At 39.6% G+C, this 13,861-nt stretch overlaps 1 protein-coding gene across 1 annotated transcript in view; it reads left to right on the top strand.

Moving 5' to 3' along the window:
• Positions 1-1,760: 1,760 nt before the first annotated feature.
• Rgs5 (regulator of G protein signaling 5) overlaps positions 1,761-13,861 on the top strand; it is a 44,865-nt gene continuing 32,764 nt past the window's right edge. Inside the window, exon 1 of the mRNA XM_048356672.1 lies at positions 1,761-1,913. Within this exon, the coding sequence (XP_048212629.1) occupies positions 1,870-1,913 (44 nt within the window). The 5' untranslated portion in view covers positions 1,761-1,869. The remainder of the gene's footprint in view (positions 1,914-13,861) is intronic.

Genomic DNA, 13,861 nt, shown 5'->3' on the forward strand with positions numbered 1-13,861 from the left:
CCATAGTAAGAAATACATGTTACCTAATAACCCTCTGCTCACATACCTTCTGATAATTAAAGCAAAATTTTCATAAAATAAGCTAACTTTCTAAATGTAATGCATGCAAATGTATTTATCTATTCTATGTGTCTATTCTTTTCAATTCTACTTGCCTATTCTAGTCATTTAACTTAAAATGTCAGGTCAAAAGAAGGTCAAAAGAAGAATTTACTTTACAATCAAATAACAGGTCCTGATCAATAATCTGAAGAATATATTATACGAAGTATATCGTTTGGGTTTGGTCATGTACGTATTGAGGATTAAACCCATGGTCAACACTTGATAGATGAACATTCTATCACTTGAGCTATGCTTCCTGCTTTTGTACATATATCGTTGAGATAAGGGCTGGCTCTCTTTGCCTGGACTGGCCTTGAATCAGGGGCTGTTTGCCTGTACCTCCTGAGTAGCTGAGATTACAGGCATGAATTTCCACATTCAATTTATCTAAGATATTTAACACAAATAATTTTTTTAAGTTTTTATTATAAAACTGATGTACAGATAGGTTACAGTTTCATACATTGGCATTGGATACATTTCTTGTACTGTTTGTTACCTTGTCCTTCATACCAACACAAATAATTTTTTTTAAATAGGAAAAATTAGGAGAAAAATCTTTATTGCTATGTCCAGAGCTTAAAGATTATGCAATGTTGCTTACTTTCAAGTTGTACTTCAACTTACCCTTTAGGACTCACATTGGATCTCAAGAGGATAAGATTCAGTTCAGGTTAACTTTGGTGGAAATATTCTTTCAGTGATAAGAAGCAGGGACAGGCTGAAGGGAAAGAAAAGACAAATGCGAACAGGTGAATGGCCCTGTGGTAGGATCCAAACTTTATTACAATAATATTTGTGGAATTACCAGAGTTTAGGGAATACTATCTGATAGGTAGATATGTATTTTCCTTTTGAACTTTGGTCCTACTTAATCTCTATTAAAATTTTCACGTGTGATCTTCCTGATCATTTTTAACACCTCCCCACACATATAACTGCATAGAGAGCATATAGTAATTATTTGTGTGTTTTACTTTTTGACATTTGATATATGGTCTCACTACATAGCCACATCTAGACACAATTTCTCTATCCACTGCCTCAGCCTCCCAACTGCTCGGATTTCAGGAAGTACATAGTCATGTGTTTTGATTTCTCTAAGTGATGGTTTTGTGCCCATCCTTCCAGATGGCGTGAGGAGAAGTAGTTGGTTCTGAGAGGCTCTCACATTCCTCTACTGTGTACTCACTTCATACTGTATTTGGATCTTGAGAGCAAGGAGAGTCTTTTTTTCTAAATTTTTAGCATCCATCCAAGTGCCTAGCACATGAGAGATACTCATGTACAGTACACATTCCCCCACTGTGAATGAATGTGGGACTAAATGGTCTCCAAGGGCCCTTGTCAATATCTCTGACCAATCTGAAGTAGCCCAAGTTACTCTGCTTCCCAAGAAAGCCCTGCTCGTGGCCTTCACCTGCCTAACATTACTAACTTCAAACATGAATGACCTGTGTACCCTGGCTGAACCAGAAGTAGAATGTTGTGGTAACAGTGTTCTAAAGCCAGTCCTGTAATGATGCTGTGTCTGCAGCCCGGGAAGGATCCCAGCCTCCACCTCAAGCACACTGTGTGCTGTCGCCAGCCTGCAATTTCCAGGGAAGCTCTTGATTGGCCCAAAGAGCCCCAGAGGGCTGGGAGGAAGCTTGTATTTATTCTGCAAGAGAGAAAGGCAACCCCAGACAGTGCTGAAGTTTTCAGAGACCGGTTCTGCTGTTCAGAAGTTTTGTGCAAAGCTGAGGAGTTCAATAACTTGCCAAAATGTGTAAAGGACTTGCGGCTTTGCCCCACTCATGCCTGGAAAGGTGAGAACCAAATGATTTTAGTTTAAGAGACAATGGTATGGTGAATTTTTACTTGAAGTCTACCACCATAAGGTGAGAGAGGCATTGTGGAGATTGAGGTGCTTGATTTGGGGTTGGAAGTGTCGCTTAACTGTAAAAAATAAAGGTTTTGAAAGATCTAAACTGGGAGACTGACATGGCATGAGATATTCCATGCATCATTTACTGTTCAGAACAACATTCCAAGAGGATGCCTATTCTAAAGGTACTTATTCAGAGTAAAAATAATGTGTATTTTTCTTTTCCTTCTCCTCTTCTTTTTCTTTTTTATTCTTCATTTTGAGACACAGTCTCACTCTACAGCCTAAGTCTGGCTAAGTGCTCACTATATAGCCTACCCTGGCCTAGAACTTTTTATCCTCCTGCCCACAGCCCAAAAGTGTTGGAATTATAGGTATGTGCCACCATGGATGGCTTCAGAGCAAAAGAAAAGAAATCTATGTTTAAGAATGTAGATTCTAAAATCGAACTAAATGAGTAAAATCTTGCATCTAATCATTACTGTATCTCTCTGACCAGTATCTCTAACGTCTCTGATTTTCAGTTTCATTATCTGTACAATGAGAATACTTGAAAATGTCTACCTCAACGTCTAGGTATTGAGAACAAATGAATCTATGTGTTTAAAACTCTCCTATAGTGACTTGTATTAAAATCAGAAAGTCAGCGAAGAAGGCAGGTTTGCAATGAGCAAAGGGATTTCTCATTGTACTTTGCACCATGGTTCCATTGCATGGAAGAAGTGAATTTTCTGAGTGAAAGGCAAACCCTTGGAATGCAATGTTTATTGATTAGCTAGAGTTCCTAGACAAATGGAGCCATCCTTCCCTTGCTCTCTGGTTGTGCTTGAACTGGAAAGCATTCTAAAGGGAATCTTAAGTAACTAAAAATAAATAGAAGAAGAACAAATACCTATTTGAAAATTTAACCTGCCAATCCTACAGAGATAGGGATGTTTCTCCTTTTATTAAGAATGGATTTAATTAAATTTAGTTTGATCCTTCACTACTGAGTAAACAAAAGAGACCCTTACACAATCTAACTTTATTCCTAATTGCACTAGGAGTATTTGTCTAAGGAAGTCATATTATTTAGTGGGACATCTGAACTTCTGTTCTTTTGAAAATTTGAGTCTTCTTTCTGATGATTCTCATCCTACAAACTTCAAAATGATTTTTAATCAGATAACAATATAGCACTCTGTTTTATTTTCCCCAGAAGTGTTTTCTAATGATCGCTAGACTCCAAGGAGTCCTATTTCCTGCTGTAAAACCACAGATTTTATGTGCAAAGATGCACAAAAAAAGAAGCTGGTACTGGTTAAGTCATAACAGTTAGGAGGTAACTAGGGTCCTTGCTATTGACTGGACCCACCACGGGAAGGAAAATGGGTTCCATTGCTGGGTACTATTTATTGCTGCTCCTTTCTCTTACCTGATTTATAAAAAGCTCAAAAAACAGGCAGAGCACAGAGATCTGAAAGGCACCTATACTCCCTTGAATATGAGAGGACCAAGATGGTTTATTTCTCAATATTTCTGGCTATGGGAATTGTTACTAGACTTTTTCACAATGTTAGTGGATCCTTTTACCCATTTGTTATTTGAAATGATTACACACTTACATATAGTAGATAAGTCTCTTCTCATTCAGTGGTGAATAAGCAACTCCAGAATGATTGTACGGCCATCAGTCTGCCAGCAATTTAGGGATCCTGTGACATACTGCTTGGCATTTGGTGAGCAATCAATGTTTGGTTAAAGTTTTCACTATGATAAATGACTATGTTCATTAGATTAAAGAAAGACAGAATTCTCTTTGTAATGCAATATGCTACAAGTTGCAATTTGACTCCTTAGCATAGCTTTCCATTAAAAACTGATTTGTGCCAGGCGCCAGTGGTTCATGTCTGTAATCCTAGCTATGCTTCAAGGCTTTCAAGTTTCATACAAAATAAATGATGGCAACATGGCAAACATTGCATTGCAAAACATATCAGTGGGTCTTTTGTTTGTTTGTTTTGTTTTCTTTTTGGTCAGAACTGGAGCTCAGACTGTGGGCTTAGGCTCTGTTCCTGATCTCCTTTTTGCTCAAGGCTAGTGCTCTACCACTTGAGCCATGGTGACACTTCCAGGTTTTTCTTTTTTTCTTTTTGCCAGCCCTGGGGCTTGAACTCAGGGCCTGAGCACTGCCTCTGTCTTCTTTTTGCTCAATCCTAGCACTCTACCACTTGAGCAATAGCGCCACTCTGGCTTTTTCAATATACATGGTGCTGAGGTATCAAACCCAGGGCTTCATGTATGCAAAACAAGGCCACTAGGCCACATTTCCAGCCCACTTTTTCTGTGATTAATTGGAGATAAGAGTCTCATGGACTTTTCTCCTCAGGCTGGCTTTGAACTGTGATATTCAGATCTAAGGCTCCTGAGTAGCAAGGATTACAGATGTGAGCCACCATCGCCTGGCACAAATCAGTTTTTAATGGGAAGAATCAAACTGCAACATGTATAATATTGCATTGCAAAGAGAATTCTGTTTTTTTTAAAAAACATAATGACCATATTGTCATTTATCATAGTGAAAAGACTACTGGTTAGGAATGGTATCTAAATTTGTGTCCTGGAGCAAGTTATCTCACTTTCCTTAGACTCTGTTTTCTAATGTAACAAGTGACAATGTATCACTGCTTTCTAATATCCTTTGTGGCCCCAACCTAGTATAAGTGTGGTCGGACAAATATATTTGATCTCACACGAGAGATACAGCTAAAGACACTGTTTTTCTAATTTAGTTTTCTCTGAAAGTTTGGGAGAAGAGTGGAATAAAGAACAGCAATCTAGGGCCCAGTGCTGGACCTGCTAGAAAATTTTAGTCTGGAAGAAGAAAGAGAAAGAATATCTTTTAGGCCATTCAGCAGGGCTGAAGGTGCAAAGAAATGAAGGTGAGTGCACAGCTAATTTGACTACTGCGATAACATCTGCATACAGTCCCTGTCAACTTCAGAGACAGCCACACTTGGGCATAGCCTCTTGGACAGCACATCTTGCATATGATTCCATGGTGTCACCATCTGGATGTGGTTTGTCTCACAAAGATTTATATATTGGCAGTTTGCTCCTCCACCAGTAGGGTCATATGTTTGTGGTGTGAAACCTGATGTAGAGACGGGGCTCTGATCACTGAGAATACTTGAGATAATCAGCTAACAGCTAAAGGTTTATTTGGACTCTCCGTTTGGGAAGTTCCTTCCATGATTGATTGGCTCCATTGCATTTGGGCCTAGTACATCATGGTAAGAGTGTATGGCAGAGCCAAATGGTGCACCTCATCACCAAGGAACAAAGGGACAGATGAAGCGGGGGGGGGGGGTAGGGTCTCATAGTCATCTTGTAGGGTAAGTCTCCAGTTATGTAAAGATCCCCTAACAGCACTTCTTTGGGGGACCAAGACTTCTACAGAAACCTTTTAAGACAACTTGTGATCTTAGGATGTGCAGCTCAGGCATTAAGGACTTCTTGGCATTTGTGAGGCCATGGGTACTACAGTACATCACCACCATACCCGGCCATTTGAGTGTTTTCTATGCTTTCCACTGGGATTGGGAAGAACAATATTAACAGTGACCTGTTAGGGGACAATGGAAGACAAAGCTGTTTTGTACTAAATGAAGAGAGATTCAGGCTGGAGAAAAGGGAAAGATGAAATTAGCAGAAAAAATGGGAAAGAAAACATCCAGCATTTCTATCATTTCTCTGGAAAAAACCTTTGGAACAAAGTATGTCTTGTTTCTAATGATGCTCTGCCTTTGACTATTGGTGAATGTTAGGCAATTGTACAGCTGTGATTCTTTCTCATGGAACTACTACCACACCACCTCAATGAATTACATTTTATGTGGTACCTTGTTGCTCCTTTCCAATCTTGCTTTCATTTAGTCTGGGCTATGTTGAATTACCAGATGCCAGTTCTAATTATTTTCAGATCCCAGAAGCTTACATTATGAAGGGTCTGAAAGGTTATCTAATTTGTTTCTCTTTCCCCAGAAAGAACTACACATTGTGGAATAGATGGTATCTAGGGAGAACGTTTATTTATGTTTCTGGGGCAGGGTTAACGGCTTTTGTCTATCCCGTTGGCCAGAAAGCAAAGGAGCTAAACTGTAGTTAATTCAGCCTGGACCAACCCTTACAAACAGGAACCAGGATATGGCTGGAAGCCAGGAGATAGCAGGTTCCTATCTCTTTCTTCCTTTAAAGTTTCACTCAGTTCTCAGATAACACTGGATCTGTACCATATTTTAAAGATTGAGTCACCCCAAGGATCAAGACAGTAAAAGCTCAGTTGTTACTGACTGCCTGAGAACGCCATTCCTACTTCATTTTTGGAATACAAAAGTGAATTCAGAGTCCATTCTTGCCTTTAGGAAAGAAGAGTGGCCATAACTTTATCTCTATCCGTTGCTACCTGTATGAACTGGGGAAAGCCACAGAACCTCTCTGAGCTTCATTTCCTCAGAGACAATATTTATCTTGCTGGAAAGAAATGCTATAAAAAATAAAGGGAACAATGCATATAAGGTGACTACTTTTGCTAGTTGGGCCCTGAGTAACCTTTCATCTTTCTTTTACTTTTTGTATGTCGTCAGAAAAGCATCATTGAAGTTAGTCGATCAGACATCAAGACTTTTGATAAAATCTATTTTTTCATATTTCTGCATCACAACCTCATCTTTCATTTCATAAAAAATAAAAATAATTTGTATTTAGTGCAACATTTTAAACTATTTAATCCATCATTCCTTCAACACATTTCACCTTTTAGAGAAAATGTACTGATTTTTCCAAAAACATTAGAAGACTAATTAAAAACATAACTCATTTAAAAATTTAGCAAGAGACTTTTAATACCAATACATTTGTAGTAGATATCCAAATATCTTCCATGATCTTTTTTAGTTGGGATGTTTGAATCGTGATCCAAAGTTTCACACACTGGGGTTAAGTGAAACTCTCTTAAATTCATGTGCCAGTACTGACTGGGGCTAGAATTCAGAGACTGAGCTGTCCCTTAGCCTTTCTGCTCAAGTGGAGCACTCTGCCACTTGAGCTATACCTCCCCATCCAACCTTTAGCTAGTTAATTGGAGATAAGATTCTCTTGGATTTATCTGCCTGGGATGGCTTTGAACTGGAATCCTCAGATCTCAGCCTTCTGAGTAGCTAAAGTTTAGGTGTAAGCCACAGGTGCTTGGCTCCAGTTGTCTTTTTTTTTTTTTTTTTTTTTTGGCCAGTCCTGGGCCTTGGACTCAGGGCCTGAGCACTGTCCCTGGCTTCCTTTTTGCTCAAGGCTAGCACTCTGCCACTTGAGCCACAGAGCCGCTTCTGGCCGTTTTTTGTTTTTTTCTGTATATGTGGTGCTGGGGAATCGAACCTAGGGCCTCGTGTATCCGAGGCAGGCACTCTTGCCACTAGGCTATATCCCCAGCCCCTCCAGTTGTCTTAATTGCCTCTCTCTCTCTCTCTCTCTCTCTCTCTCTCTCTCTCTCTCTCTCTCTCTCTCTCTCTCTCTCTCTCTCTCTCTCTCTCTCTCTCTCTCCCTCCCTCCCTCCCTCCCTCCCTCCCTCCCTCCCTCCTTCCCTTCCTCTCTGTGTCTGTTTGTCTCTCTGTCTCTGTCTCTCTGGAATACTTCATATGTAAGAACGAGTATAGAAAGTCATATAATATGTGGGAAACTCATGGGGAATACAGGTGTCTCGAGTCATAACCTTGGCTCTTCAAACTATCAGAGAATATCAACAGGTATCTCTCTCTAGGCATGCTGTCCAGTTAGATGATCCTTTATACTTCTTTCAGCTCTACCAACTTCTTATTATGAACTGGACATCTTTTATTTTTGGATACTTTCCACTGGCATTTCCTGCAAGAAGCATGTTTAAAAAGCTTTTTTTAAAACTAATTTTAATCTCAATGGACTCAATTTAAAGCCTCATATCTCTTTAAAACACATAGTCATATCAGAAAAAATTGTTCCTAATTTGTCAAGGTGTATGAAGACACTGTAGAATGAGACTATTTGTTCTAGTGAATTCAATAAAGGAAAAAACACGGTCTTGACACAGCAAGAGGGTGAATTAAAATCTTATACTCTATAACTCTAACAGACCTCCTCCTCCTCCTCTTCGTCTTCCTTCTCCATCTCTTCCTTCTTCCATATTTTCTATTGGATTATTTTCTTTTTAAAATTTTTATTGTTATTATGAAGGTGATGTACAGAGGGGTTACACTTAACATAATTCAGGTAAAGAGTACATTTCTTTTTGGAGAATGTTACCCTTCCCCCTCCCCCAGTCTTATTATTCTTAATGTTGGTTTGAACTTTGTTCTTTTAAGAGTCTAAATTTTCTGAGGACTGGGAGGCACAAGTAAATCAAGGACACAGACCTGCATGACTTCAGAGGTGTGATACCACTGTTCTTCCACACTATGCCACACTTTTCTGCAATCTGTGGCCTGTGGCCTCTGGGTACCATCTGAGCACTGACCACAAAGAGATACCAGTGACAAGAGTCCGTGTCTGAGGCCCAGATAGGAAGGGTCAGGCAGGTTTCCTAGGCCTTTACATCATCCACCAACTTTCATTTTTCAGCTGGGCAGAACCCAGAGTGCTGAAAATCCTTGGAAGTTCTGTGAATTCAGATTCTGACTCTAGGAGTCCACACTGGGTAACATGGGTAACACATTGCAATTTCAAACCATAGTGTGGACATATGGCTTGCCTTTGGACCACATATTGGAATTTGGCTTTTTCTTAGGAAACCTGTAGGTACCACTAACTTAAATATAGGAAGCATGCATTATCCACACCAGCAATACACATGCATCTTTGGGCTCATTTACTTGGAGCATAGCTTCTCCTGGAAAGGGAAAATAGGGTATTTCTTAGCAAAGCATTCTACTCAGCCTTCTTTTTATGCCCTTAAAATGGAAATATCTAAATATCTCAGGCTTTCATGCATTCAGCCAAGCAGATTTTAAATATTTTGGACAGTAGGGACTTGATGAACATATTGGCTCATGAGCAGCAAAGGAAGCCAGGCCTATCACTTCATCTTCCCTACGCCTTCCTTCCCAGCTGCTGCCCTGACAGAACAGCACCAAGCCCAGCTGGACACAGTCTCACTTAGACCCTTGAAGCCCTCTATATCCTAGAAAGATGCTAGAACTATCCCATTTGACTCAGAAGAGGAGATGGTAGCATGAAGTAAAGTGCTTGTGAGAATCTGAAGTGCTCAGCTTTGCAAGTGTTTATTATTAGTAGTGAAATGTAGGGAGCTATTTTTGTCAAGCTATTACTTATTTTTTCTTGTGAAGAACATCTGTTCCTTGATGAGGCCCTTGTCTATGGGATTCAAGAGGTTTAGGAAGAATCAAAATGTTCCATTCAGAAGTAGCTTCCTGTATTTTGGCAGCTTATTTTAAATGGTGGTTGACAAGAGAAGCTTGGGTCCATGGGCGTGTGCGACCAAATAACTTACACATTAGGGACTTTCTCAGAAGGCCTAGTGGTCTGGTGGTTACTGAATTATTACAAAGTTCCAGAAACTTAGATCTAGCTTCTCAGTGTCCTACCTCCAAAACTAGTATGTCACCTGAACAAGCTCATACACCCTTGACTTTGCATGCACATACTCCGGATGTTTTTTTGTGACTTCGGTAAAATGTGGATTGTTGACATCAGAGATTTATACAAACAACTGAAAGTATGCCTGATCATGGCAGGAAAGAGTGAGTTTTCTTTCACAGAGATGAGTGTAAATTGTGAGGAAATTTTTCTTTCTCAAACCCATATATATTTCTTTCTGTCATGCTTTATATTTTATGTTGAATAAGTAAAAAAACTTTGGGTTCATCTCCTCATATACAATTCAGTTCTGACACTGAATTCGAGTTTTTCACACCAAGAAATTCTCAAATTGTTACAGATATTCATCAGGCATCTCTGTTACTTAGTTCATTTTCCGTAGCTATAACAGAATACTTGAAGCTGGGTGATTTATAAAAGAAAGAAATTAATTTTAACTCATAGTTTTGGAGGCTGAGAAGTCTAAGAGCATGATTTTCACATTTCATGTGGTCTTAATGGAGGCTCAGTGAATAATAATTAAAAAAAGCAAGCAAGATCCTTCATGGAGTAGCTAAAACCAAGAGTGACTCAGTCTATAACTGGCTGCTTCATAGTAATTAATTTAGTCCCATGAGAACTGTATTAATCCCTCCTCATGACCTAATCACCTCTCATAGTTTCTATACTTCTCAGCACAATTATACTAGGGACCAAGTTTCAACACAAATTTAACAGAAGTCAAACTACATGAAACCAGAGCAGTGCCTTACCAATCAACTCAATTCTAACACTATCCGGAGTTAGAGTGAAACTCCACAGGCTAAGGACTCAATCCCACAAAACTGGTCCCAATTCATTGCTAATCATAACTTTTTCCATAAACAGAGGTTTCCCCACAAGTCTTCCTTTGAGCACAATCATTTTATACAATGTCTCACAAAATCTAAGGGAATATTACAGGCCTATCACAGATAGATAGAGATGTGCATGTCAAGGCATTTGGGAAAGGATGTGGAGCTTTCAGGGTCTCTATGGGCTCACCACCCCACTGACAGCATGCTATGTCATCATTAAACTGCTGAGAAGGTCACTGAAACTTGTACTTCAGAGAATTACCTGGAAGCTTCATCGTTCTACCAGGGTAACAAATACCAATGAGAAATCAACTTTATAAAGGGAGAAAAGGTATTTTTATTCACACTTATAGACAGTTCAGACCATGATCCATTGGCCTTACGCTTTGGGCCTATGTTAAGGTGGAAATAGTAAAGCAAAAGTACTCACTTAATGTACATGATGGGGGGGGGCGGTAAGGAAGGAGAGGTAGGAGGAGAAGGAGGAGGAGGTGGTGGTAGCGGCCAGGGACCCACTATCCCTCTCCAGGAAACATCAGTGACATAAACCTCCCACTCAGTCATGCCTTCTAAAGGTCCCATCACCTACCAATAGTGTCATGGATGGGAGGCCAAAACCTTACATGGGCCTTTGGGACCAATCCTATAAGCGTAATTTCTTATTATTAATTCAATATCTGCCTTTGTCTCTCCCCACCTCCCCAAAAGGATAGGGAGTGAGGATGAAAGTTCCAAGTTTCTAGGCATGACTCTGTCTTTCTGGAGATCAGCCACTATCCAGGATCCCAGCAAGCATCTTCTCATACGAAAATAAGATGTTGCTATCACTCAGGAAATTCCAAGGGTTTTCAGAAACTTATGTCAACAGCCATAATCCAAAACCAAATGTAAGAACATCTTTATTACTCAGGAAATTATACACTTTTTAAGGGATCTAGGCCAGGAACATTCCTTATTATGCCACAGTTTGATTCCTGTTCCTTGGCCATGAGCCTCGTATAGTAAAATAATTACAAAATCAAGATACTGGCACTCTATTAGGATCACATTTCATTTTTAATGACTAATTCAATCCATCATATTATATGGAAATACCATTCAGTTTTGCACACACCCACTTGATACTATTAGATTCCAAAACCAAGAGGGGTCTCAGAAACATATGGATTTATACTTTCTGGACTCTGTCCTATTTGAACTATGAGATATCATCACTCACTCTTTTGAAGTTGTAACATGCTATTATATTTCCTTATTTTCAAGCTCTGTTTTAAAATTTTCTTTGCCTCAACTACTATTTTCCCTCTCCATTTATACCTTAAGTTTTGTGGTTCATTTTTGCTATTGTTGTTGTTTCATTTTTTTTACTTTGGGAAAGGGATACATTTGCCTACCATCTTGGTCTTGAATTTCTAGCTCAGAAAGATGGTCCTCACCAGCCCACTTCCATTCATACAAAGGTGCAGGCCTATTGGCTTCCTTTTATCACTGCACACTACAGCTACAATCACTCTTAACCCCAATTTTACTAAATTGGATGAGAGCAGAGTCCCCTTCAGTCTTGTGGAATTACCAGTATTCTCAGCATTACATTTGTAGCTTGGCTGTGTTAACCATCTCATGAAGTAAGTGGGGGAAAATGTGAGATGATGTGGGAAAATGTAAAAAGCATAATGAGGTATAGCATCCTTCCCCACTCCTTTTTCCCCCGAAGAACATACTATTCATCCATTACCTCCTCTCTCTTCTTTACTTCCATTCATGTTGAGTGTGAGGACACGTTTCTGAAGGTGTGTAAGCCCACTTTCACACATTTATCTCCACCACCTCCCTTCCATTTTAGATAACCAATGCTTCAACTACTTGGGCCCCTTCCCCATTGAACTATCATTCAGAGAAAGATATCTCTCTGTTTTGAAGAAATGACAGTCAACCATCCAAATCTGCACCATAGCTATTCCATTTCTTTTGTACAACTCTGAACTTATCATCTAACACCAGGGAAGCAAAGCCCAATCCAGATTCTGTCTTTTCCTATTTACAACCCTTTAAGGCTTACTTGGCAGGCATTAGTCTCACTTGCCAACTATGTTCAGAACCTTCCCACCAGGGAATCTTTTGCAGAGAAGCTCTTTGTGTCTTGAAACACACAAAATAATGTGTGCAGATTCAGCTCCTTGCTGTTATGCCGTTATGATGGATACAGGCAGTCACCACCCCAACCTGTATGTGTTCAGATGGCAATGACATGTCTTACTTTAATGCAAATCCTCATAGTCATTTCCAAAGGGCTGTGCCCCCTACTGACATTCCTTTAATGAGGTCAGTTTCCACTGCCCTTCTGCAGGCTATTGGCCACTACCTGTGAGTCAGTAAAAAAACAAAACATCATTACTAGGAAGTCAGCATACAATTCAGTTCAATTCAGGGTTCATTTGTTGTTGTTCTTTTATTATACCGACAATCTTCTAACAGGACTTGTCTATTTGTCTTGGAATTGCTGCCCACAAAGCAAGCATTGCTTTATGAGTCAAGTGCATTTACAGGGCAGCATCCAAGTGAGGACAGAATTGGCAGCTCCTCACCCCATTTCAGAAGCAGTTCTAGGGAGGGAGCAGTTTCCTGTTTCTGTCTCCTCTTAGCCTCCCCAAGGAGCATGATCTTTTCTATACCTACCACTTCTGCTTCATCATAGAACTCTTCTGGGCACTGGCATTCATCATGGAATGTTTCTCTGACATGATCCAAACAAGACATTGTGGGGATTTCAGGTTTCAAGAATATTTCATGTCTTTGGTCATAGAGACAGTTTGAACTAATGTCCCATAGCAAGCTACGAACTTTCACTCACCGAGAGTGGTAAAATAGCCACATGTCCCAGAGATTAAGATGTAAACATCTTTGGAGGGCCAATATTCAATCTATGATGGTGGGAGATGAGGAACAAGTTACCATGTAACTTTCTCTCTTTGAACCTGTTTCTATGTCCTCTTAGGTTTTCTTGTCATTTGAAGTAAAAATTTCTCAGGTACAGGCCATGTCTTATCTAGGGTTTACATCCTTTTTTCCCCCTTGGGATTTTTCTAAGCACCCTCTCTGGCAAGGCTTCCCCAAATTTCCAGGTCCCATGACAGTTTTCCTTGATGTCTATCCATTGTGACTTGCTTTTATAATAGATAAAATTACATTAGTCTGAAATGTCTCTGGTTTAAAAAAGGGTACTCAGCCCCAATCAGTCATATAATATGTATTATGTTCATTAAGATCTTGGTGTTGATCTTGTGGCAACTGGCAATCTGCTTGGTTCCTGGACTCTTTTCCACACTAAGACCAGATTTAAATTTAATATCTTCTTTCCCAGTAATCAAACAATATCCATTTATTTATTTATTTTATCATCTTTAAGTAGTTGTACAAAGGTTTTGCCACTTAA

Source organism: Perognathus longimembris, chromosome 11 (assembly GCF_023159225.1).
Source record: "Perognathus longimembris pacificus isolate PPM17 chromosome 11, ASM2315922v1, whole genome shotgun sequence".
Lineage (NCBI taxonomy): Eukaryota > Metazoa > Chordata > Mammalia > Rodentia > Heteromyidae > Perognathus > Perognathus longimembris.